The 26680-nt window shown below is 44.8% G+C and overlaps 1 protein-coding gene across 4 annotated transcripts in view; it reads right to left on the bottom strand.

Moving 5' to 3' along the window:
• farp2 (FERM, RhoGEF and pleckstrin domain protein 2) overlaps window positions 1-26680 on the bottom strand; it is a 242812-nt gene that overhangs the window by 16025 nt on the left and 200107 nt on the right. For 2 of the 4 annotated variants that reach the window (XM_059951181.1, XM_059951189.1), the window contains exons 23-25: window positions 23202-23320; window positions 19795-19958; window positions 1083-1190 (exon numbers count right to left, since the gene is read on the bottom strand). In XM_059951181.1, the coding sequence (XP_059807164.1) occupies window positions 1083-1190; window positions 19795-19958; window positions 23202-23320 (391 nt within the window). Of the gene's footprint in view, window positions 1-1082; window positions 1191-14310; window positions 14427-19794; window positions 19959-23201; window positions 23321-26680 lie in introns of all 4 variants that reach the window. The other 2 variants (XR_009508090.1, XR_009508099.1) reach the window with 2 other exon arrangements.

The following is a 26680-nucleotide window of genomic DNA, read 5'->3' as shown; positions in this document are numbered from 1 at the left end:
CTCCTTACACATGATGTTGGAATTGAACTCTGATGCCCCAAGTTGTAATAGCGTTATGTTAACCAATCCGCTACTTTGGCACCCATATTAATACTAATTTATTAACACAGTTTGAAAGATCACATATTAATGAACTACTTTCTAAAGCTGAAAATCCTACTTCTTGTCTTTCATAATACACCTTCCTCAAACATAAATTCCACCTCATTTGTGTAAACAGGAAATATAACTAAGTTATTATCTCCTTCAAATGCAATTCACTGTTTGAAGTTTGTTTTCTCTCCACATATGTTAAGAATCAACAAAATTCAAATTCATCAAAAAAGCTAAATTTGCATTTTTAACGTACTACTTGGCCAACCATCCCATTGTATAAAATCAAGAGTAGCATATTGGTGCAGCCAGTATAGTCTCTGCTTTGCATTCAATCCTGACCTCCAGGGCTGTTTGTGTGGACTTTGCACACTCTCCTTGCAGCTGTGTGAGTTTTCTCCAGGTGTTCTGATTTCTCCCCCCCCCCCCCCCACCACCATCCAAATATACGTAGGTCGGTAGCTAAATCGTTTGTTGTAAATCAACCCCAATGTGTAGGTGATGAGTATAATTTGGGAGAAGTTAATGGAAACACAGGTTTGCTGTAAATGGTTAATGGTCAGTCGGATCTAAAGGCCTGTTTGTGCTGTATTGCTCTCACTCCACAGAATCTCATTCTGTCTATTAAAGAGAAGTGCTAGACTTTTCTTCCTCTTTTTGTTCCCTATCCCATTTCCTCCCTTTGCTTTCTCACATTTCTAATCAGAATACCTTACGGGTGATCATCAGTCCACGTATCCTGACGTTGAATCATTCACAGAACAATTCTTTTCCCCTCGGAATACATTCCAGTTACTCTGCTGCAGTATTTTCATGCTGTGTAAACACCCCAGTCTTTATCCTGATTTAAATATCCTGTAAATATCCTGAGTGTAAATATCCTGATTGCAGGAATGGACATTCAACTTCAACATTTTCCAAGATAAACCACCACATCCTAACTCAAGCTGTAGTTTAATGTTCCATTGTAATCAAACATTGGGTCATACCTGGTGGGTCTTGTAGAAGAAGAGGCAGAAGTTGGTGAAGACAACCCAAAGTTTTTGCCACCCATTGCTGTTTTTGAACTTCCGCAGCAGATAACCAGAGAGCTGGTTCTATAACAAAGAACAACAGGGTCAAATTTTGTAAATTAATGTAAATAGTTATGTTGGTAAAATAATGGATTCCATTCCCAGGATCCCTCTCCCCATTTTCAGTTGCTGTAGATGCAATTATCTCAATCTCCATAAAGAGAAACCAGTTGATGCACTTGAAAGTAGTCAACAGGCAGAATAGATTGTACGCAACGGCAAAGAAAGAATATAGTTTCCAGAAATGCAAGCAGACACATTAAAGTGGAAAGCTGCCAGTGAGTGAGCGGGCCAGTGAAGGAGTGGAGATTTGAGGCTTCGACTCGAGAGATTCTGACAGTTTTGGCAGTTGGACTGTGCAATCAAGTCAATCAAGATTTGAATAGCTCAGCAGAAAGATGTTGATTAGATCATCAAGATTTGAATAGCTCAAACTCAGCAAAAAAGAAGCTGATTGGGCAATCAAGGTCAGGTGACCAAGCAGTTTGAAAAGCTCAAACAAATAAATAGAGGATTACCTCAAGCAAAGCGGCCTGTGAGTGAGTGGGCGGGCCAGTGAAGGAGTGGAGATTTGAGGCTTTGACTCGAGAGATTCTGGCAGTTGGACTGTGCAATCAAGTCAATAAAGATTTGAATAGCTCAGACTCAGCAGGAAGCAGCTGATTGGGCAATTGAGGTCAGGTGACCAAGTAGTTTGAAAAGCTCAAACAAATAAATAGAGGGGTAGCTCAAGCAGAGCAGCCAGTGAGTGGAGATTTGAGGCTTTGATAAGAAGAGGCAGAGGATGAGTTTCACTCCAAGTGAGGTAAGGCCTGGTGAGTTCCTTTCAAAGAAGAAAGTTTCAAAAGTTGAGGCAAGTATTGGGTAGGTCATAGCAGCTGATATTGGCACTGTGGTTTGTTCATCCTGCATCATGTGGGAAATCAGGGATACTTCCAGTGTCCCTGACAACTATGTGTGCAGGAAGTGTATCCAACTACAGCTTCTGGCAGACTGCATTGAGCATCTGGAGCTGCAATTGGATTCATACTGGAGCATCTGTGATGCTGAGAAAGTTGTGAATAGCACGTTCAGTGAGTTGGCCACACCGCAGGTAAAGGTGACACAGGCAGAAAGGGAAGGGGTGGCCACTAGACAGTGTAGAAGTAGGCAGGTAGTGCAGGAGTCCCCTGAGGTCATCTCCCTCCTAAACAGACATACTGTTGGGGGAGATGTCTCATCAGGGGAAGGCAGCAGCAGCCAAGTTCATTGCACCATGGGTGGCTCTGTGGCACAGGAGGGAAGGAAATGGAGTGGGAGAGCTATAGTGATAGGGGAATAGATAGGCGTTTCTGCAGCCGCAAAAGAGACTCCAGGATGGTATGTTGCCTCCCTGGTTCAAGGGTCAAGGATGTCTCTGAGCGGCTGCAGGACATTCTGGAATGGGAGGGTGAACAGCCAGTGGTCGTGGTGCACATGATATAGGTAAAAAATGGGATGAGGTCCTACAAGGTGAATTTAGGGAGTTAAGAGATAAACTAAAAAGTAGGACCACAAAGGTAATAATCTCTGGATTACTACCAGTGCCACTTGCTAGTCAGAGTAGAAATAGGATATTTCAGATGAATACATGGCTTGAAAAATGGTGCAAGGGGGAGGGATTCAAATTTCTGGGGCATTGGAACCAGTTCTGGGGGAGGTGGGACTGGTATAAACAGGATGGTCTGCACCTGGGCTGGACTGGAACCAATGTCCTAGTTTGCTACTGCTGTTCAGGAGGATTTAAACTAATGTGGCAGGGGGATGGGAACAAGTGCAGAGAGACAGAGGGGTGTAAAATGAGGGTAGAAGCAAAAAGTAGTAAGCTGAAAAGTAAAAGTGGCAGGCAGGCAAATCCAGGGCAAAAAGCAAAAAGAGCCACTTTTCAACATAATTGTATAAGGGCTAAGAGTGTTGTTAAAAAAAGCCTGAAGGCTTTGTGTGTCAATGTGAGGAGCATTTGTAACAAGGTGAATGAATTGAATGTGCAGATAGTAATTAATGAATATGATATAGTTGGGATCCAGAGACATGGCTCCAGAGTGACCAAGGATGGGAGCTCAACATCCAGGGATATTCAATATTCAGGAAGGATAGACTGGAAAGGAGGTGGGGTAGCATTGCTGGTTAGAGAGGAGATTAACGCAATAGAAAGGAAGGACATTGGCCTGGAGGATGTGGAATCGATATGGGTAGAGCTGCATAACACTAAGGGGCAGAAAACGCTGGTGGGAGTTGTGTACAGGCCACCTAACAGTAGTAGTGGGGTTGGGGATGGTATTAAACAGGAAATTAGAAATGCGTGCAATAAAGAAACAATAGTTATAATGGGTGACTTCAATCTACATATAGATTGGGTGAACCAAATTGGTAAGGGTGTTGAGGAAGAGGATTTCTTGGAATGTATGCGGGATGGTTTTCTGAACCAACATGTCGAGGAACCAACTAGAGAGCAGGCCATTCTAGATTGGGTATTGAGCAATGAGGAAGGGTTAGTTAGCAATCTTGTCGTGTGAGGCCCCTTGGGTAAGTGATCATAATATGGTGGAATTCTTCATTAAGATGGACAGCGACATAGTTAATTCAGAAACAAAGGTTCTGAACTTAAAGAAGGGTAACTATGAAGGTATGAGACGTGAATTTGCAAAGATAGACTGGCAAATGATACTTAAAGGGTTGACAGTGGATATGCAATGGCAAGCATTTAAAGATCACATGGATGAACTACAACAATTGTTCATCCCAGCTTGGCAAAAGAATAAACCAGGGAAGGTAGTGCACCCGTGTCTGACAAGGGAAATTAGGGATAGTATCAAGTTCAAAGAAGAAACATATAAATTACCAAAAAAAGCGGCACACCTGAGGACTGGGAGAAATTCAGAGACCAGCAGAGGAGGACAAAGGGCTTAATTAGGAAAGGGAAAAAAGATTGAGAGAAAGCTGGAAGGGAACATAAAAACTGACTGTAAAAGCTTTTATAGATACGTGAAAAGAAAAAGATTGGTCAAGACAAATGTAGGTCCTTTACAGTCAGAAACAGGTGAATTGATCATAGGGAACAAAGACATGGCAGACCAATTGAATAACTACTTTGGTTCTGTCTTCACTAAGGAGGACATAAATAATCTTCCGGAAATAGTAAGGGACTGAGGATCTAGTGAGATGGAGGAACTGAGGTAAATACATGTTAGTAGGGAAGTGGTGTTAGGTAAATTGAAGGGATTAAAGGCAGATAAATCCCCAGGGCCAGATGGTCTGCATCCCAGAGTGCTTAAGGAAGTAGCCCAAGAAATAGTGGATGCATTAGTGATAATTTTTCAAAACTCCTTAGATTCTGGATTAGTTCCTGAGGATTGGAGGGTGGTTAATGTAACCCCACTTTTTTAAAAAAGGAGGGAGAGAGAAACCAGGGAATTATAGACCGGTTAGTCTGACATCGGTGGTGGGGAAAATGCTAGAGTCAGTTATCAAAAATGTGATAACAGCACATTTGGAAAGAGGTGAAATCATCGGACAAAGTCGGCATGGATTTGTGAAAGGAAAACCATGTCTGACAAATCTTATAGAATTTTTTGAAGATGTAACTAGTAGAGTGGATAGGGGAGAGCCAGTGGATGTGGTATATTTAGATTTTCAAAAGGCTTTTGACAAGGTCCCACACAGGAGATTAGTGTGCAAACTTAAAGCACACGGTATTGGGGGTATGGTATTGATGTGAATAGAGAATTGGTTGGCAGACAGGAAGCAAAGAGTGGGAGTAAATGGGACCTTTTCAGAATGGCAGGCAGTGACTAGTGGGGTACCGCAAGGCTCAGTGCTGGGGCCCAGTTGTTTACAATCTATATTAATGATTTAGACAAGGGAATTAAATGCAGCATCTCCAAGTTTGCGGATGACAAGAAGTGGGGCGGCGGTGTTAGCTGTGAGGAGGATGCTAAGAGGATGCAGGGTGACTTGGATAGGTTAGGTGAGTGGGCAAATTCATGGCAGATGCAATTTAATGTGGATAAATGTGAGGTTATCCACTTTGGTTGCAAGAACAGGAAAACAGATTATTATCTGAACGGTGGCCGATTAGGAAAAGGGGAGGTGCAACGAGACCTGGGTGTCATTGTACACCAGTCATTGAAGGTGGGCATGCAGGTATAGCAGGTGGTGAAAAAGGCAAATGGTATGTTGGCATTCATAGCAAAAGGATTTGAATACAGGAGCAGAGAGGTTCTACTGCAGTTGTACAAGGCCTTGGTGAGACCGCACCTAGAATATTGTGTGCAGTTTTGGTCCCCTAATCTGAGGAAAGACATTCTTGCCATAGAGGGAGTGCAGAGAAGATTCACCAGATTGATTCCTGGGATGGCAGGACTTGCATATGAAGAAAGACAGGATCGACTAGGCTTATATTCACTGGAATTTAGAAGATTGAGGGGGGATCTTATTGAAACATATAAAATTCTAAAGGGATTGGACAGGCTAGAAGCAGGAAGATTGTTCCCGATGTTGGGGAAGTCCAGAATGAGGGGGTCACTGTTTAAGGACAAAGGGGAAGCCTTTTAGGACTGATATGAGGAAAAACTTCTTCACACAGAGAGTGGTGAATCTGTGGCATTCTCTGCCACAGGAAACAGTTGAGGCCGGTTCATTGGCTATATTTAAGAGGAAGTTGGATATGGCCCTCCTGGCTAAAGGGATCAGGGGGTACGGAGAGAAAGCAGGTACAGGGTTCTGAGTTGGATGATCAGCCATGCTCATACTGAATGGTGGTGCAAGCTCGAAGGGCTGAATGGCCTACTCCTGCACCTATTTTCTATGTAAAAAGTTGACTTGGAGTGCAATGAGATGGATGGTGAAAAGGACAGCCACAAAGAAGTTAAGAGTGGCCATTCTGAGAGGGGCTGCTTGTTGTGTGGGCTTTGGTGAGGCAGGCAAGCAACACTAAGGTATTATTTATTTTTGTTTTGGTCTTTTTCCCCTCAAAGCTTTTTAGTCATTGAATGTGAGCTCAGACCTGTCTCATGCTTGTCCTGGGCCAAGTGGGAACTCAGCGAAGCTGCCAAAAACCCTGGTGACTGTGCTTGCAGGAAGTGTGTCCATGGCAGCCCTGGAGCTGCTCACGGGTTCACTCTGAAGCATCCGCGTTGCTGAGAATGACATGGCAAACACACTTAGAAAAACTGGTGACAATGCAGTTTAAGGGCCGAGGGAGATGGGGAATGGATGATCAACGAGGCACAGCAGTAGCAGGAAGGTCGTGCAGGAGACCCCTGTGGCCATCTCCTTCCAAAACAGATATACCTCTTTGGATATCGTTGAGGGGGTGTGGCTTGCCAGGAGAACACAGAAGTAGCCAGGATCATGCCATCATGGGCGACTGGATGCTCTGGGGGGGGGGGGGGGGGGGGGGGGGGGGGGAGGGCAGGAAAAAAGTGGCAAAGCTGTCATGGTAGGCGATTTCATGGTAAGGTGAATAGACAGAAGCTACTGTGACTGCAAACAGGACTCACAGGATTTGTGTTGCCTCGCAGGTGCAAGGGTCAGTGATGTCTTAAAGCAGCTGCAAGGCATTCTGGAAGGGAAGAGTGAACAGCCAATTGCCAAGGTGCATGTAGGTACCAATGACATGGGGAAATGCAGAAGGAGTCAATTGGTAGAATATTCTGCCCAGGGAAGCAGTAGAGGCTATCTCATTCAATACAGTTATGATACAGTTAGATAGACGCTCATGGCCACTTTGTTCAGTAAAGGATTGGAACCTGGTGCGGTCTTCTGCTGCTGGAGCCGACCACTTCATTGTGCATTCAGAGATGAGCTTCTGTAAACCACTGTTGAACGCCTGGTTATTTGAGTTAGTAATGCGGCAGGTAGTGCTGATCCCTCACTACTCCAACAATCCACACCTAGTCTTCAAATGTGCCTCCTGTATGGATTGTATATATCTTTCTGTAATAACACTGCTCTTCTGAACGTTCCAGTTTCCTCCCAGGGCCCAACATCATGCCAGTTGATAACTTACAGTGGCCAATTAGCTTATGTCTGATAATAGATGGGTGGTAGAGAGAAAGGGTTAGAAGGAAATAATCAGAGAACTGACATTGTCCAAAGAGCCAGTGTAAACTCCATTGGCCAAATGGCTTCCTTCATTGTCCTAAGAAAATAACGGGAAGGTGACTAGTGCCAGATCCGGCTGAAGTAGGTTTTAGTAGGCTAAACCAGGAGTTAGGATTTAACCTTGGAAAGCAAAAGTAAAATGCATCTTCTATTATAAAAGCTAATTAAAGTGTCTTCCCTAACATTCCCACTCTCAGCTCCATCAAGTGGTATGCGGAATTCCTAGAGTTCTTAAGTATCATGAGAGAAACCAAATCATCACTTCAGCAGCCTTTGCTGTGGCCCATTCTCTCCTCTATAAACCCATCCCCAAAGCACAACCCGCCCTCCCTCCCCTCCATAAAACCCGCCCTCCCTCCCCTCCATAAAACCCGCCCTCCCTCCCCTCCATAAAACCCGCCCTCCCTCCCCTCCATAAAACCCGCCCTCCCTCCCCTCCATAAAACCCGCCCTCCCTCCCCTCCATAAAACCCGCCCTCCCTCCCCTCCATAAAACCCATCCCCAAACCACAACCCGCCCTCCCTCCCCTCCATAAAACCCATCCCCAAACCACAACCCGCCCTCCCTCCCCTCCATAAAACCCATCCCCAAACCACAACCCGCCCTCCCTCCCCTCCATAAAACCCATCCCCGACAAACCACAACCCGCCCTCCCTCTCCTCCATAAAACCCGCCCTCCCTCCCCTCCATAAAACCCATCCCCAAACCACAACCCGCCCTCCCTCCCCTCCATAAAACCCGCCCTCCCTCCCCTCCATAAAACCCATCCCCAAACCACAACCCGCCCTCCCTCCCCTCCATAAAACCCATCCCCGACAAACCACAACCCGCCCTCCCTCTCCTCCATAAAACCCATCCCCGACAAACCACAACCCACCCTCCCTCCCCTCCATAAAACCCATCCCCAAAGCACAACCCACCCTCCCTCCCCTCCATAAAACCCATCCCCAAACCACAACCCACCCTCCCTCCCCTCCATAAAACCCATCCCCAAACCACAACCCACCCTCCCTCCCCTCCATAAAACTCATCCCCGACAAACCACAACCCACCCTCCCTCCCCTCCATAAAACTCATCCCCGACAAACCACAACCCACCCTCCCTCCCCTCCATAAAACTCATCCCCGACAAAGCACAACCCACCCTCCCTCCCCTCCATAAAACCCATCCCCAACAAACCACAACCCACCCTCCCTCCCCTCCATAAACCCATCCCCACCAAAGCACAATTCTATCCCACTCTCATTAGCACTTATTCTCTCTCATTCTTTCTCAACTTAATGCAACAATGAACTAATTCTTCCTCATTCACCTGCTAAATCTGATCACCCAACATCCTGAGCCAACTTGGTTGCCAAAGTAACTGATTTCCATTTCTGAGACTGGTCACTCTCACTTCAAAGCCACCTTCTTATCCCAACTCACTAAAAGATCTCTGTCCATTGAAACTTCTGTCCTTCATTCTGCAAAGTTACCTCTTCAAGTCTCAATCATCTAACAAGCAATCCACCGAATGAATCTTATCTGTTAGACTGCTCAGAAGCCATAGTGATTTAACAGCTTCAACCAGTGTCAATAACATTTTTATTTATTTGGAGGAAAAGGCCTTTCAAGCTACACTATCCAGCTCCTCCAATTTAACCATAACCTAACCACAGGGCAATTTACAATGACCAATTAACCCTACTTTGGACTGTGGAAGGAAGCCAGAGGACTCGAAGTAAACCCACAAATTCCTCGTGGATGACATACAAATTCCTTCTAGAACCACTGGGATTGAACTCTGAACTCCGACAGCCGGAGCTGGGGTAGCATGCATTAACTGCTATGCTACTGTGGCTCCCACATGTTCTGCGTTGGACAGAGTGCATTATCCAGTCTGATCAAGCTCTGGGGTTTTACACCCAGCTCATCCCTCAGATCCTGCACTCAATTTTTCAACCCAATACCATCTATCTTATTTTGGTCAATTTTGTTGGGAAGAACAATGTGTTTGTTCTTCCACATTTCCTGTATTATTTATACAAAATACCTGCTTTTCCCCCTTAGAACATAGAATAGTTCAGTACAGTATAGTACAGGCCTTCAGCCCTTGCTAAAGTGCTGACCTTTTAACATATTCTAAGCTCAATCTAACCCTTCTGTCCCCATTGCCCTCCATACGGTGAAATGCCTCCAGCATATCTTTGTTGTGTTGCTTGTTAATGCAGACAACACATTTCACTGTACATGTAATAAATAATCGGAGTATTTCTTTCATTCATGTGCTTATCTAAGATTCCTTAATGTATCTGCCTCCACCATCACCCGTGGTAATGCATTCCACACAACTTACACTTTGACATTCCTCCCCCCCCATACATTCCTCCAATTACTTTAAAATTAAGCCTCTTCTTATCAATTATTTCTGCCCTGGGGAAAAAGTCTCTGGCTGCCCACTCGATTTGTGCCTCTGATCTTGTTTTCTTCCATCTAGCCACCTCTCGTCCTCCTTTGCTGCAAAGAGAAAAGCCCTAGCTCACTCAGCCTATCCTCATAAGGCATACTCTTTAATCCAGAGAGCATCGTGCTGAATCTCCACTGCACCCTCTAAAGCTTCCCCATCCTTACTAAAACGAGATGACCAGAACTGAACACAATACCCCATTTTTTTATATAGAGCTGCAACATTACCTGGTAGCTCCTGAACTCAAACCCCTGACTAATGAAGACCAACCTTCCATACTCCTTTATCAACTTGCATGGCAATGTTAAGGGATCTATGGACATGTGGACCCCGAGTTCCTTCAGTTCCTCCACACTGCTAAAAATCCTGCCCTAAACCTTGCATTCCGCCTTCAAGTTCAACCTTCCGAAGTGTATCACTTCACACATTTCCAGATTGAACTCCATCTCAGCCAAGCTCTGCATCCTGTCAATGTCCTGTTGTAACTTACAACAACCTTCCACACTATTCACAACACCAACAACCTTCAGGTCATCTGCAAACTTACTAACCCACTCTTCTATTTCCTCTTCCAAATCACGTAAACATCACAAAGAGCAGGGGTCCCAAAACAGATCCCTCCAGAACACCACAGGTCACCATCCTCCAGGCAAAATACACTTCTCCTACCACTACCCTCTGCCTTATGCAAACCAATTCTGAATCCACACAGCCTGGTTCCCATGTCTCCTGACTTTCTTTATGAACATACTAAAATCCATATACACCATATCCACTGCTCTACCTTCACTAATTTGTTTTGGCACTTCCTCAGTGAATTGAATCGGGCTCATGAGACACAACTTGCCCTTCACAAAGCCATAGTGACTACCCCTAATCAGACTGTGCTTCTCCAAATGCCTGAAAATCCTTTCCCTAGGAATTCTCTCGAATAATTTTCCCACCATTGATACAAGACTCAATGGCTTATAATTCCCAATATTATCCATATTCCCTTTCCAGAACAAAGGAATAAAAATTGCCACCCTTCAATCTTTTGGTACTACCTCTATGGCCAGTGAGGATGCAAAGATGACTGCCAAAGGCTCAGCTGTCTCGTTGCACACATCCCGCAGTGACCAGGGGAATATCCTGCCCCGCCTGGAGACCTAACTACCCTAATGTTTTTCATAGCGACATTTTCCAGCATATTAGCCTGTTCCATGCTGACCTCACATTCATCAATGAATCCTCAATCCTCTCACTGGAGAATACGGAAGCAAAATATTTACCAAGGACCTCTCCTACCTCCTCCAACTCCAGGGACACGTTTCCTTTTTCCTCCTGTTCTTCAGATACATGTAGCACCCTTGGGGTTTTCCTTAATCCCACTCACTAAGGTCTTCTCTTGCCCCTTTCTAGCTCTTCAAAGTCTATTCTTAAGCTCCTCCCTTGCTACCTTGTAGCTCTCCAGAACACTATCTAATCCTTGCTTACTAATCCTTAGGTACGCTTCTTTCTTCCTCTTGATGTTCCACATCTTGTCAATCATGATTCCTTCATCCTGCCTCAATGGGACAAACCTATCCAGAACCTACAGCAAGGGCTCTTTAAACAACCTCCACATTTCTGTTCTGTACATCTGTTCACAATTTACACTCCAAGTTCCTGTCTAATAGCATCACAATTCAACCCCTCACAATTCAATATTTTCCCATACCAACTGCTCCTATCCCTGTCTAAGGCTATGGTAAAGTGATTTATAGTCACCGTCTCCGAAATGTTCACCCACCGAGAGATCTGTCACCTGCCCTGGTCCGTTGCTTAGCACCAGATTTAGTATGGTCTCTCCCCTAGTCGGCCTGTCTACACATTGTGTCACGAATCCTTCCTAACATACCTTAAAAATTCTGCTTCATCTAAACCTTTTGCACTAAGGAAATGCCAAACAATATTAGAGAAGTTGAAGTCACCTGTGACAATTACCCTACTATTTTACACATTTCCAAAATCTACCTTCTAATCTGTTCAGTATCTCTGTTACTATTGGGGGGGGGGGGGTTGTCTATATACTTCCAACAGAGTGATTGCTCCCTTCCTGTTTCTGATTTCAACCTACACTGTCTCCCTAGATAATCCCTCCATGACGTCCTCCATTTCTGCTGCTGTTCCTGATAAGCGATGCCAGTCCCTTACCTCTGTTACAGTATCTCCTCCACCCCCTCCCTTTCAAAACATCTGAATTTCAGAGCATCCAGCAGCTATTCCTGCCCTGTGATGGCCAGGTCTCCGTAATGGCCACAACATACTAACCCATGCTCTAAATTCATCACACTTGTGCCTGACACTTCCGGCATTAAAATCGGTATACAGTATTGCAACCCATCCAACTGACTCCAATTATTCCCTGTCCACTGCATATCCTGCTGCAGTCGCTCTGTGTGCTGCACCGACCTTTACACCAACTGTTTCATCCTGTGACTTATCACCCTGTTTCACATTCCCCTGTCAAATCAGTTTAAAAACTCTCCAAATTCTAACAAATCAGTTTAAAAACTCTCCAAATTCTAACAAATCAGTTTAAAAACTCTCCAAATTCTAACAAATCAGTTTAAAAACTCTCCAAATTCTAACAAATCAGTTTATAAACTCTCCAAATTCTAACAAATCAGTTTAAAAACTCTCCAAATTCTAACAAATCTGCCTGCAAGGATATTGGTCCCCTTCAAGTTGAGTGTAATCCATCCCTTTTGTACAGGTCATACCTTCTCCAGAAGAGATCCCATTGACCCACAAACCTGAAACCCTGCCCCCTGCATTAATTCTTCTGACAAATGTTAATCTGCTATATAATTTAATTCTTGCCCTCAGTGGCATGTGGCACAGGCAGCAATCCAGAGATTATTTCTCTGGTGGCCTGTTTTCAACTTCATACCTAGCTTCCAATATTCTCTCTTCGGGATCTCATCCCTTTCCTTACCCAGGGTGTTGGTACCAATGTGTACCACAACTTCTGGCTGCTCACCCTCCCCCTTAAGAATACTATGGACCCGATCTGAAACCCTATCGCCCCTATCACCTGGGAAGCAAAATACCATACCATCTTTCACATCCACAAAATCTCCTGTTCCCCTCCCTAACTACTGAATCCTTTTATCACCACTTTCCTTCCCTTCCAAGCCAGAGAGCCAGGCTCAGTGCCAAAGACCAGACTGTTGTGGATTTCCTCTGGTTGGTCACTCAATCACCCCAACAGTGTCCAAAGTGGTACACGTGTTATTGGGGGAATGGCCATTGGGTACTCTGTACTATCTACCTATTCCTTCCCTCTTCTGACAGCCACCCACCTCCTTCAACTTAGGTGTGGCTACCTCTTTATAGCTCCTATCACCTCCTCAATCTTCACAATGAACCAAAGGTCATCCAGCTCCAACTCCAACTCCAGTTCCCTAACGCAGTCTGTAAGGAGCTGCATCTGGATGCACCTCACACAGGTGAGATGAGAGGTCTCCCACATCTTACATGAGGAGCACACTACTGACTTAGGATCTATTTGAGCTACTCTAGCTAGGAACTAATAAAGAAAGAAGTGGAAACTTGAAGAAAGCTGAATGTAGCCTCCACTTCCCTTAGCAAAGCCTCTTGAGCCAAAACCTCAGTACTCCACTCTCATTCTGTCCCACTCCAATTACTGCTGCTCAGCATAAATAACCTAACTTTTTATTGGCCATTGTCAAGAGGCCAATTACTCAAACTACCTGTATCTCAATCTCTGTCAAAAGTCCCAACAGGCCAAGCTCACTTTTTAAATCTGGCACTGTGATCTCAATCTCCACTGAGATCACCCGAAAGTTGTGCCTCTAATGCTGCCTGCCTGTGAGGCTGCTGCAAGTAAATTTCTCAATGGCTCTGTGCAGACACACATTTACCGTGCAGACACTCACTTACGGTGCAGACGCGCACTTACTGCACATACGACAGTTTCAACTGCACTCCCATCTCAATATCTGACTTGTCCTCCAGGCTTTTCCTTACACATCTGTGACCCTCTAAGATATTTATCTACATTAAAAGTACCATATAAATGCAACAGTTTATCAATGCAACAGAACTGCTTTGATCTTAACAGCCACAGTTCAACAGGGTAGGCGCCAAGTTGACGATTTCCCCCGTTTCCCTTCACACTATGAGATAGTAAATGGCAACAACTTCAGTCAGTATCTCAAATTGAACTGATACACATACCACCAGGCTAAAGGACAGTTCCTATCTCCTGTTACAAATTTCTTGAACTAATCTCTTGTATACTAGAGATGAACTTTACCATGACCCTTGCACTTTAATTGTCTACAGCAGATGTATTGTACTTTCTCAGTATCTATATGCAGAATTCTCACTCTTTACAACCTCTGTTTAGTTATGAATGGACTGACCAGTCTAGATAGTACACTAACAAAAGCTTTTCATAGTATCTCGGTACATATGACAATAATAAACCAATTACTATACAAACAATAACAACCAGGCCTACTCCCACATTGACTGCAGAGCTGCAGCCTCCCCGGGAATTACGTCTACTCGGGCAATTGTTTACCTCAAACATACGGAGATAATCAGCCAGTGAGAGGCTCTGGTTCCGGTACCAGCACACATGGGTAATGGTGTTGGGCTGCTGGCCCAAGGCCACGGGACAGTGTGGAGGAAGCTCTGCTGTGGCAGTAGAGGGACAAAGAACTAAGACGATCCATGAGTTAGTTGACACCGCAAAAGGAAGCAAGACAGACACAAGCAGGACAACAGTGAATGAAACATCAGTTAGAACCGTGGCTTGCATGTTATACATTTATACTTGCAACAATGATATCACAAAATGGCCAGTTGTACAGACCACACTACATGGATGACTCTCGGAAAAGGGTCAGTGGGAGGCATCTCTGACTCACAGCTGGAAGAGAAGACCCAGATTGCTTTCCTCTCAGGATCATTACGGACAATATTAGTGCTACTTATCATGAAATCATAGAATAGCAGGTAAATGGGACTAGCTCCGTCAGGCAATTTAGTATGAACGAGTTTTCCATGTTCTACCGTTCTAATGGTAGAGCAAGGGGTAGAGGGTCTGATGCTGAATCCACTCTTTTTCACACAGCCACTCAGAAAAGCCCACATCCATATTTCCCTTGTACTGATTGGATTCCTTTTGAAAGCTTACTGCTGAATATGTGTCTATCACCACTTTAAGGCAGTGAACTCAAAGTCGAATTGCTTATTACATAAAAATGCTTCCTCATTTGTACATGTTCAGTCTTTTATTTCTTCTCTACTTTTTTTTTGCCAATCACTTTCAATCCTTTGAACACTGAACCTTTAGTCATTGACTCCATGTAAATCCTTCATGGATTTGAAGTTGCTCATTACCTCCCCAGGGAGATTTACCCAGTTTTCTTGTCTACTCCAATAAATGTAACCCTCATCCTTGGAAACATCTTGGTATGTCTCTAAAGCCCTCGTGTATTTCCTAAAGTAAAGTGCCCAGAAACAGACACAAATGTCCCCCCCCCCCCGTCTGAACATTTTGTATTTTTATACTTTTATAATAACTCTGCTTTTATTCTCAATGTTTTCATAAATATATTAACATTTCCGCTAGATTTTCCACAATTGCAATGGAGTGGGCTATTCTCCTGTAGTAACACCTTCCCCTTAGACTTCCTTTACAATTTTCCCCAGTTAGCATGAGATTAGTTCATGCAGCACAACATTGAACAGAACCTGGAAGCTTGCTGCTCCAAGGGTTAGGCATTAACTATTCCAGGAGAGTTTCTGTTAAATGCTCATCTAGTCCAATGTGGCTCCTTTAATCATCCTGTATTGTTGATGTCAAAAATAAGAACAAGTTTTATCAAGAAAATTTGAGAGCATCAAGTTGTACACAATGACACTGCCAATTATCAATACACAGGCTATGTAACTATCTTCCTGCCACATGATTATAAATTACCAGACTAGCCTATGCCATGAAGGTCCTTCAAGTGCAAAAACACTCAACCGACTTTTTCCCGACTCTGACAGCCAGAATTGCTCAAGAAAGCATTCAGTAAGGAGCCAGGTTAACAAGGGTAACGAGCAGGAATTTAAGGGAAGATTGTGTCCCACTCAGAGGTGCTAACTGCACATTCAGCTTCACTTGCCCAACAGCTGAACAGTTCCCACAACCTATGGACTCACTTTCAAGGACTCTTCATCTCACCTCCTTTATATTTATGGCTGGCTGGCTGGCTTGCTTGTTTGTTTATTTATTTATTTTTTCTTTCTTTTTATATTTGCACAGTTTGTTGTCTTTTGCATACCAGCTGAATGCCCAAGTTGGTATCACCTTTCATTGATTGTTTTATGGTTACTATTGTATGGAATTTATTGAGTATGCCCATAAGAAAATGAATCTCAGGGTTGTATATGGTGACATACATGTACTTTGATAATAAATTGCCTTTGAATATTTAACAGGATTGAGGTTTTTTGAGCAGGAGAGTCAGTGAGATACAAATTCTGTGCAACTTGCATGGCTTTCCCTGAGGAGTCTAATGACCAAAGTCAGACCTTATGAGATTGGTGAAAAACTGGCTTGCTGGTAGCTTTAATGACTGACTACTGTGTGCAGTGGAATCTGTGGAGCTTAATACCTGATCCATAAGACCATACAACGCAGGAACAGAGTTAGGCCACTTGGCCCATCAAGCCTGCTCTGCCATTCCATCATGACTGATTTACTATGACGTTTAAGGTGAATAAGAGTGAGGTTATCCACTTTGGGAGTAAGAACAGGAAGGCAGATTATTATCTGAATGGTGTAGAGTTAGGTAAGGGAGAAATACAGAGAGATCTAGGAGTCCTTGTTCATCAGTCACTGAAGGTGAATGAGCAAGTGCAGCAGGCAGTGAAGAAGGCTAATGGAATATTGGCCTTTATTACAAAGGGAATTGAGTTCAAGAGCAAGGAAATCCTCTTGCATTTGTACACAGCCCTGGTGAGACCACACCAGTACAGTGTACAGTTTTGGTCTGCCGGGTTAAGGAAGGACATCCTAGCTGTAGAGGAAGTGCAGCGTAGATTCACGACGTTAATTCCTGGGATGTCTGGACTGTCTTACACAGAGAGGTTAGAGAGACTGGGGTTGTACACACTGGAATTAAGGAGATTGAGAGCGGATCTGATTGAAACATATAAGATTACTAAGGGATTGGACAAGATAGAGGCAGGAAATATGTTCCAGATGCTGGGAGAATCCAGTACCAGAGGATATGGTCTGAGAATAAGGGGTAGGTCATTTAGGACAGAGTTAAGGAAGAACTACTTCTCCCAGAGAGTTGTGGGGGTCTGGATGCACTGCCTCGGAAGGTAGTGGAGGCCAGTTCTCTGGATGCTTTCAAGAAGGAGCTAGATAGGTATCTTATGGATAGGGGAATCAAGGGATATGGGGACAAGGCAGGAACCGGGTACTGATAGTAGATGATCAGCCATGATCTCAAAATGGCAGTGCAGACTCAAGGGGCCAAATGGTCTACTTCTGCACCTATTGTCTATTATCCCTATCAATTCCATTCTCCTGCCTTCACCCTGCAAACTTTGATGTCCTTACTAGATCTTTATGCAGCTGCTGGGTTAGTAAGTTTGTAGATAATAAACATTGGTGGTGGTGTGGGCACTGTAGAAGCTTGGCAAAGGGCTGAGAAATGGCAAGCCAGCCAAGTGTGAGAGATCAAATGTAAAATTACAATACATCGTTAATGGCAGAATCCTGGACAAGTACAAAGAGATCTTGGGTTCAAATCCATAGCTCCCTGAATGTGGTTGCACATGCTGATGGGTGAAGATGTTTGGCATGCTTGGCTTTATCAGCTGAGCAACTGAGTTCAAGAGTTGGGGAGTTATGTTGCAGCTTTATAAAGCTCTGGTTGGGCTGCGTCCCAGATAATTGCCTCCCATCCTGGTCGCCCCATTGTAGGAAGGAGGTGAAGGCTTTGGAGAGGGTTCAGAGTTTTACCAGGATGCTGCCTGGACTGGAGGAAAGGCTGGACAAACTTGGGTTGTTTGCTCTAGAGTGGTGGAGGCCTATTAAAGGTTTATAAGATTCTGAGAGGCTTTGACGGACAGCTGGTATCTTTTCCGCAGGATCAAAATATCTAATGTTAGAAAGCATGCATTTAAGGTGAGAGGAATAAGCTCAAAAGAGATGTACAGGTGAACTTTTTTTTTTACATGGAGATGGGGGTTCCTGGAATGCACTGCCAGGGTGGACGTGGAAGTAAGTATGACGGGGGTTCTTAGAGAGACATGAATGTACAGAGAATGGAGGGATACAGACATTGTGTAGCCAGAAGGGAAGAGCTTGCCTAAGCATTTAATTACTATTTGATTAGTTCATTACAACATGGTGGGCTGAGGAGCTTGTTCATGTATTCTATTTTAAGGAAGTGATCACCTTCCCACAAACCCCACGGTCTCACAGATTGGCATAATCTTTAAACATCCAAAAATGTCCCCCACAGGTACACTGTGAAATGTTCTGAAAATACCCGTTGATCAGGTTGATTCTTTTGGTACTGATGCCTTCTTCTTGAAAGTACATTTGGCATTTTGTCTCTAGAGATGTTAGTAGACTTTGGAAGGTCCAAGTTGTACAGTAAGCTCTCACTATCCGCTTGACCTGGGATTGTGCAGCAATTGAATACGGAAGGAAATAGCGCAGGGTTTTTGGGACTCTGACACTCAGACCAACATCTCACTGGGTGTACAACTGAGCCACATTGTGACATCACTTAGTGAGGCCAGCTATAGGGAAGCAAGCGTGAGGTAACCCACCATAACACAGATGAGGAGACAAACTGCTGTGTGAGGAAACAAAATTATTTTCATCAGCAAAAAGACAAAGAACATGAGTTAGCTGAAAGAACAAAGAACAGTATGTTGTAAGGGCCTGTTTAAAAGGAAAAGGAGTGAAAATTGAAGTATGGAGAGAATGCAGTTTACTTCCGGCCCACAAGATACCCCGGGAGTCATATGAGAGCAATTGGTTTAAAGGCACAATTAGACAAAATGGGTACAAATTTCAATAGCCAGATTTGGAGCAGGACGGACATTGGGAATATGCCAAAATCAATTCTTGTTAATGCTTAGATCTTAATCCCAACATAAAGTTAAAAATTGTCCCAAATTGGAGCATTTCCCTTCACAGCGTATGAGCCAGCAGGAAGATTGATCAGTTCTCAGGCTGTTTGATGGTCTGATTTTTTTTTTAAAGTAAATCAGAATGTTTCTGCTCACTCAAGATTTACCCACCTTATATACACAGTTTAATCAATGGAGGGTAATGCCAACATGCTGACTGAGTTGAATATGAAAGGGATTCTTCAAGCCTAAGCTCTCTCCATGGTCAGAATAAATTGGGTCTGTTTGGTAAATTCTAGATCATTTGGTTCTGCATTATTCATACTACTCAATTCTTCAACCGTGATGGTTCACTGATACAGGATTAATTTCTATTTTCTCTGACTGCAGTTTGAAGCAAACCTCGCCCCCATATCACTCGCAGCAGCACAGCGGTGCCTGCAGGCAGAACTCCCAGCAGCCCAGATTCGTGAGTCTGGACATTCTCCCTGTGAAGATCCCGGGAACTGGGACCCCACTCCTGCACTCTCCCACACACATTGGGGCCCCCATCAGCACCAAGCCATTCAGATGGCAAGCCATAGGCATTTCTCTGTATTCCTCTGAAAACAGGGAATAGATGGGAATGTACAGAACACACAGTAGGCTCTGAAAGCAAAGTTACATCGTCCTTACTTCCCAACTCGTCCTGTGCTTTTAGCTCACAGATTCTTGAGTGAACTTATAAAAACTTCCCAAATTTTCAAAACAAAACATTGATTATTGATTTGTTAATTCAATTTGTAAAGCTCAACTTAGTAGCTGCCCAAAAATGACTGGTGTCCACATCAGTGAGGTGGGGATGCTGCTCATATGCACTGCCAAGGTTATCCTGTGGTGTGGGAGGTAGTGAGTGTGCCCTGCCGGGTACCTCCACTGCAACACTGTGATCCAGCATGGAGACACTTGTGTTGCGATGCCAGCACACGTGCACTGTGGTATTGGCACGGTGATGGGTCTGCTTGTCCAACGAGCTGTGGGAGGAGTAAGTATCCTCTTCAGATTCTTGCTCCAGCGACGCCTCGTCTGAAGATCCTAGGAACATTGGGATAAACGCATAAAGAGGAAAAACAATTGGGGTGTCAGTTCTTTAAGACAAATTACTGACCAGTATTTCTCATTAGCATATTTAAAATCAAGCAGCATCCACTGGCGTATCAAAAGCTGTAAATACTTCCCAAAAGCAGATAGTTAAGGAGATCAGGCATTAGCGACAGCAACTGACCCACTCGTCTCTCTCACTTGTCTGTGTCTCCCAACTCCACCCCTGCTACCTGCCCGTCTAGCACAGCCTGCCTATTGTCTTACATCTCTCCTCAGTTAACCAGTCACCTCACCGCTTCCCTTCTGCTCCTTATACTGGCCATCTCCCCTCTCAGTCCTGATGCAGGGTTTCGACCTGAAACGTTGGCAACCCTTTTCCTCTCACAGAAGCTGCTCCACCCTCTGCATTCCTCCAGCAGTTTGTTGTTGCATTTTCTACAATCTCTTGTGTCTCCATCTGAGTTACAACAACCTAATGTTGCTCAGCAATCCCGCGGGAATATCACCCGACAGCCAACGGCACCCCATTATCATGCTCTCATTGGAGCTGTTTGATCTTTCACCACTAAACAAGTTTGGACCTTTATTACCCATTGGCAGGGCTCTGATTTGCTATAGATTTCAATGCTAATTGAAAATAATAACATTCAGTGATATAGGAAATACAAGAATAGCAACTGTCGGAGTTTCAACAAAAATCAACACCAGTGTAATTACTTCTAAGGCCATGTTATGATAGGGGCACCAGGGCGGAAGTTTTGGTGTTGTCAATAAAAGCTGACCGGTACTGTGAAGCAGACCATGGGAGCATGGATGTTCAGAGAAACTGTCCCAGCATCTGCAGGGGGTAGTCCAAAAACAAGCTCTGCAGAAGAGTACAGAAGGTCCTCAGACCCAACGTGACCCACGGCAGTCTGTCTGCCCAACAACTATCACTATGCATGGAGAGCAGCTTCATTGAATGGTGGAGCAACTTGCGCAGACCGTTGTCCTGAGGGTGATAAGCCCTGGTCCAGTGCAGTTTGACTTCCAGATCACGGGCAACCACAAATCAAAGCTCAGATGTAAACTCCTTCCCTTGGTCTGAAGACGCCAAACTGAACGATCCATGAGCCAATGAACGCTCGCGCCACCTCCATTGCTGAAATGCACGACAGTGGAATTGTTTCCGTCCAACGTGCGGTCCTATCAACGATGGTGAGGAGGTGAGTAAACCCACAGAACGGGGGCAACAAGCTAACCAAGTCCACATTCACATGGTCCAAACGCCACACAGAGACCGTGAAAAGAGCTAAAGGAGTGTCGATGCACCTTTGCTCACTTGCTGACACGTCAAACAAACACTAGCCCAGTCCCTGACGTCCTTAAGTCTGTGCCACACATACCTTTGCGCCACCAGTTTCTAAGATGCCCTGCGGCCCAGGTGATAAAGCCCACGGACCACATCGAAAACACACCGCCACCAGCTCACTGGCACAACCGGCCTGGGTCGTCCCGCTGACACGTCACACGGTAATGAAACGCCGCTGTCACCGAAAGCAACGTCTACTGATTTCAACCATCTGTGTGCCGAATGCAGCACCTGCACACTTGGGTCCGAAACCTGGTCTGCCGCCATCTGAGCGCAGTCCACGTCCGATGGACAGCTCCAGTGAAGGACCGGGAAAGGCAGTCAGCTACGAGGTTACACTTCCCCGCGACATGCTGGATGTCCATGGTGAACTCTGAAATAAAAGAAAGATGGTGCTGCTGTCGAGCAGATCAAGGTTCAGAGACCTTGTGAATGTTAGGGGGTAATGATCCACAAAAGCCATAAATGGACAACCTTCTAGGAGAAAGCGAAAATGCCAAGAAGCTCAGTCAAACGTACTAAAATACCTGCTTAGTGTCTAAGAATGCCTTGGACCATGCCTCCGTCCAGTCCACAACGTGCTTGGCCCTTAAGGGAGCAGGAGCTGAGCCACTTTGGGGACAAAACGGTGATAAAAGTTCACCATGCCCAATAATTCCTGCAGGGCCTTAATGGTGACTAGCCAAGGGAAGTGCTTAATGGCTTCAGCTTTAGCTGGCAGGGGAAGTGCCCCTGCTGCATTGACACAGTGTCCGAGGATGTCAACCACAGACTGGCACTTCACCGGGTTGATAAGACCGTGCTGACTAAGGTGCTTGAAAAGTGTTCTTAAATGTAGGAGAGTTTGTCCCTAGAGAGCTGGCTACCAAAATGTCATCTAGGTAAACAAACAGGAATGGCAAATCGCTGAGAACACTGTCCATGAGGCGCTGGGAGGTCTGGGCTGCGTTCTTCAGCCTGAATGGCAGTCGAAGGAACTCAAGCAAACCAAACAATGTAATAACAGCAGTCCTAGGAATATCATTCAGGTGGACAGGGACCTGGTGAGAACCGCGAACAAGGCCCACCTTGTACAGGTGATAAACTCCCCCGGCGAAGCATGAATGCAGGCTCTTCAGCCAAAACAGTTAACACCAACCACAGTGTCCACTCAGCCGGTCTCAATCTCCTCATTCGACCCCGAAACCACCAGGCCCCACCCCTCTATGCTTCTGAAATGATGCTGTTCTACCCACTTCAATCACTTCCTCTTACAGCTCATTCCATATACTCACCACCCTCTGTGTGAAAAATTTGCCCCTTAGGTTCCTTCTAAATCTTTCATCTCTTAACCTAAACCCATGCCACCTAGTTTTGGACTACTCTACCCTGGGGTAAAGATCACTCATCTTATCTATGCCCCTCATAATTCTGCAGTCACCCCTCATTCTACTACATAAAAGGACTAAAGACCTAGTCTGGGTGGCCTCTGCCTTTAACTCATATCCTCTAATCCTGGCAACATTCTTGTAAATCTCTCTGCATTCTTTCCAGTGTAACCATGTCTTTTTAATAAGAAGGTGATGAGAAGTGTACACCGTATTGCAAGCGACATTGGAATGATGCTGTTTCAACGATGTGTTCCACAGTCCAGGGGCACACGCCAGTCCTCATCAGGGACTCACCGCTGGAAAGGGTGAGCCGTTTCAAGTTCCTGGTGTCAACATCTCCGAAGATCTGTCCAACAAATTGAAGCCTTTTTCACGGCTCTTTTTACCTGTGACACTGCTTTCAATGCACCTGCTCTCCAAGGTCCATCTGTTCCCTACTGTCCTACCATTCTTAGTGCTACTCTTTTCCTCCATTTGCAAGAGAAATGAGACCAAGAGTTCTAAGTTACTTACTGTTTGATCGATCATAGATACTGCTCTCCAGAAATGGGTCTCTCTTCTCATTTGATTTCTTCACTAGTTCAATAGCTTTGCTCAGGTCTTCAATCCACTTTCTCATCTCTATCCGGGAGCTGCATGAAGGAATGGGAGAAAAGGCTAAAGACTACAGTGACATTTACAGCAGGGTGCATATGTGCAGCTGGGAATTGTAGTTCCACTGGGGCCAGGGTGTGTGGCTGGAGTCAGGATTGGGGTCTGGAAAGAGTTGCAGAGTGGAACTGTGTGGAGTGATATTATAACTATTGTGGAACAGGTTTTAAAAAAAGTGAAGTAAAACCGAGTTTGGGTAACATCACAAAGATGCTGGGTTATCTGAGTTTCCTACAAATGATCCCTTTATTCAATTATTTTTTTACACTTCCATAATCTCCACCTTACTAAGTTAGGAGTGAGAAGGTACCAACCAGACGCTTGGAGCTGTCAGTGGGATGGCTGCATGTCTCCTATCACTTGATACTTCCCACCTTCTGCTCATCACCTCCTGATTGAGATCAGAACTTGGCACAGAGAATTCTGCCGAATACTTAGCTTACCCACCACCTTCCTTAGTCCTGCATCTAAGGAGAGGGTAAGCGACCAATCAACTTCACCCACTGAGAAAACACACAGAGGGAGTTGGCTGCGTGACAATGGCCTTTCAGCAGGACTGTTCTGATTGCAAGATGATCATCAATGACGTTCTGTGGGCTGCAGACAATAAATTCCAAATATGTGTTTAAATATACTCTTTCTAATTGCTCTCCCTGCAGTCTGCAGCATGCAAATTCCCTCGGCGCAATGTACATTTGGATCAATTTAACAACCAACAGATCTGACGATCATCTGAAGGACTTGGTGGGCCAGGGAGGTTCGGCACTCCTAAGCAGACAAAGGTTCATCACCATGGCTGGATAGAGGCGTGGGGGGGGGAGCTGAAACATGGAGGGACGATGCCTCCTCCACCCAGCATCTTGTTGGCAAAGTACAGTTGCTGCAGAACAAAACTGAGGACCTGCGAGCAAGATTGCTGTAGCAGAGAGAAATGAGAGCATGTTGCATTGTATGTCTGACTGAGACTTGGCTTTCTCCCAGCACGCCAGCCACAGCCATCAGACCCAAAGGCTTCTCGATTTACCAAACGGGCTGAACTTCTGATTCAAAAAAAGGCAAAAGGAGGAGGTGTGTTTCACGAGAAATTCTCGAGGATGCTCCAATACGGCGGTTTTGTCGAGCTCATGTTCCCCTTACATTGAACACTTAACAGTCAAATACCATCTGTTCTATTTACCTGAGGAGTTCTCCTCCATGACCCTGACCGCAGCTTACATTCCACCAGTGGCAACAATAAGCACATGCAATACTGCGTGATACCATCTCCAAATAATCATAGTTGGAGACTTAATATAAAATATAACAACTACAGCACAGAAACAGGCCATCTCGGCCCTCCTAGTCCGTGCCAAATGCTTACTCACACCTAGTCCCACTGACCTGCAATATAACCATATAACAATTTCAGCCAGGCTTGTTTGAAGAAAACTGCTCAATTACCATTAGCATGTAATCTGCAGCACCAGAGGCTTCAACGTGCTAGCCCACTGTTGTACTAAGATAAGGAATGCCTTCCTTTCCATGCCCAGACCACATTTCGGTAAATCAGATCACTTGGCCGTCCTTCTCCTACCTGCATACAGGTAGAGGCTGAACAGCAAGGCTCCTGAGCTCAGGACAACAAAGAGGTGGTCGCAGGAAGCAGAGGAGCGGCTTCAAGTCAGTGGACTGGGTCGAGTTCAAGGAAACATCCAGGGATCTGAATGAGTACACCAGGATTGTAACGGACTTTATTAAAACAGTTGTAGATGAGTGTGTCCCCACAATACCGTTCAGAGTCGTATACCATAGATAGTATAAATAGTATAGTTTAATATAACTATTGATTAACATATGAATGCAGGGTAAAGTAATTGTTATTATGAACAGATATAATGTAACTGGTGTTTTTTTTAATCTTTTCTAAACTCTTGTATACACTTTCTTGTCTTCTGTATTCCTCTATGTAGAAACTAATAAAAATATTGGGGGAAAAAAAGTCTTCCACAATTAGAAGCCCTGGATAAATCATGAGATCCAAAATCTGCTGAAAGCCAGATCAGAGGCAGAAGAAAGGTACAAGAGGTCCTGGTATGATCTCCAGAAAGCCATCTCATTGGCGAAGTGGCAATTCCGAACCAAACATGAATCAACGAAGGTTGCACGACAGGGCTTAAATATTATCACCTCTTGTAAAGTTAAATCAAGCGTCATAGGAGACATCAGAGCTTCACTTCCAGATGAGGTCAATGCCTGCTATGCTTACTTTGACCGTCAAAACATGGAGGAACCAACTCAAAATCCCCCGATGATCCTATGATTTCAGTCTCTGAAACCGACATGCAAGCAGCCTTCAGGAGGGTGAATCCAAGGAAAACATCCAGACAGGGTGGGTTACCTGGCCAAGTACCAAAGACCAGTGCTGATCAACTGGCTGGTGTGTTCACTGAGATCTTTAACCTCTTGCTTCAGCAGTCAGAGGTCCCCACCTGCTTCAAGCAGGCTTCAATCATACCGGTGCCCAAGAAGAGCATGGTGACCTTCCTCAATCTATCGTCCAGTAGCATTTACATCCACAGTGATGAAGTGCTTTGAGAGGCTGGAGATGAAACACATCAACTCCTGCCTGAGAAGCAACTTGTATCCACTCCAATTTGTCCAGCTGAGCAACAGTCCACAGCAGGTCCCATCTCACTGGCTCATCACTCAGCCTGGAACATCTGGATAGCAAAAATGCATACATCAGGATGCTCTTATTATTATTATTATTATTACAGCTCTGCATTCAATACCATCATCCCCTCAAAACTAATCAATAAGCTTCAAGACTTGGCTTCAATACCTCCTTGTGCAATGGAACGTTGGAGAGCCCAGTATCTTTGGATTGGCAACGACATCTCCTCAATCTCCATCAGCACAGGTGCACCACAAGCCTGTGTGCTTAGCCCCCTGATCTACTTGCTTTACACTTGTGACTGTGAGGCTAAGCACAGCTCCAATGCCACATTCAAGTTTGCTGATGACACCATTGTCACAGGCTGAATCAAAGGTGGTGATGAATCAGCCTATAGGAGAGAGATTGAACACCTAGCTGAGTGATGTCACAACAACAACAACCTCTTATTCAATGTCAGCAAAACCAAAGAGCTGATTATAGGTTTGAGGAGAAGGAAACCAGAGGTCCATGAGCCAGTCCATCAGAGGTGGAGAGGGTGTATCCAGAGAGCCGAGCCAGTCACGTGACAGCACTGCCCTCACCTGGTCGGAGGTCACACCACCTGCCAGTCAACATTTCGCTCCTCCCAACTAATCAATGCACATTTAACCATTGGCCACCTTAATTGGATTAACTTGTCTAGCAC

The sequence above is a fragment of the Hypanus sabinus genome, chromosome 2, assembly GCF_030144855.1.
Source record: "Hypanus sabinus isolate sHypSab1 chromosome 2, sHypSab1.hap1, whole genome shotgun sequence".
Taxonomy (NCBI): domain Eukaryota; kingdom Metazoa; phylum Chordata; class Chondrichthyes; order Myliobatiformes; family Dasyatidae; genus Hypanus; species Hypanus sabinus.
Note: the sequence above shows the minus strand (reverse complement) of the source record. Positions and strands in the feature narration are given on the sequence as shown.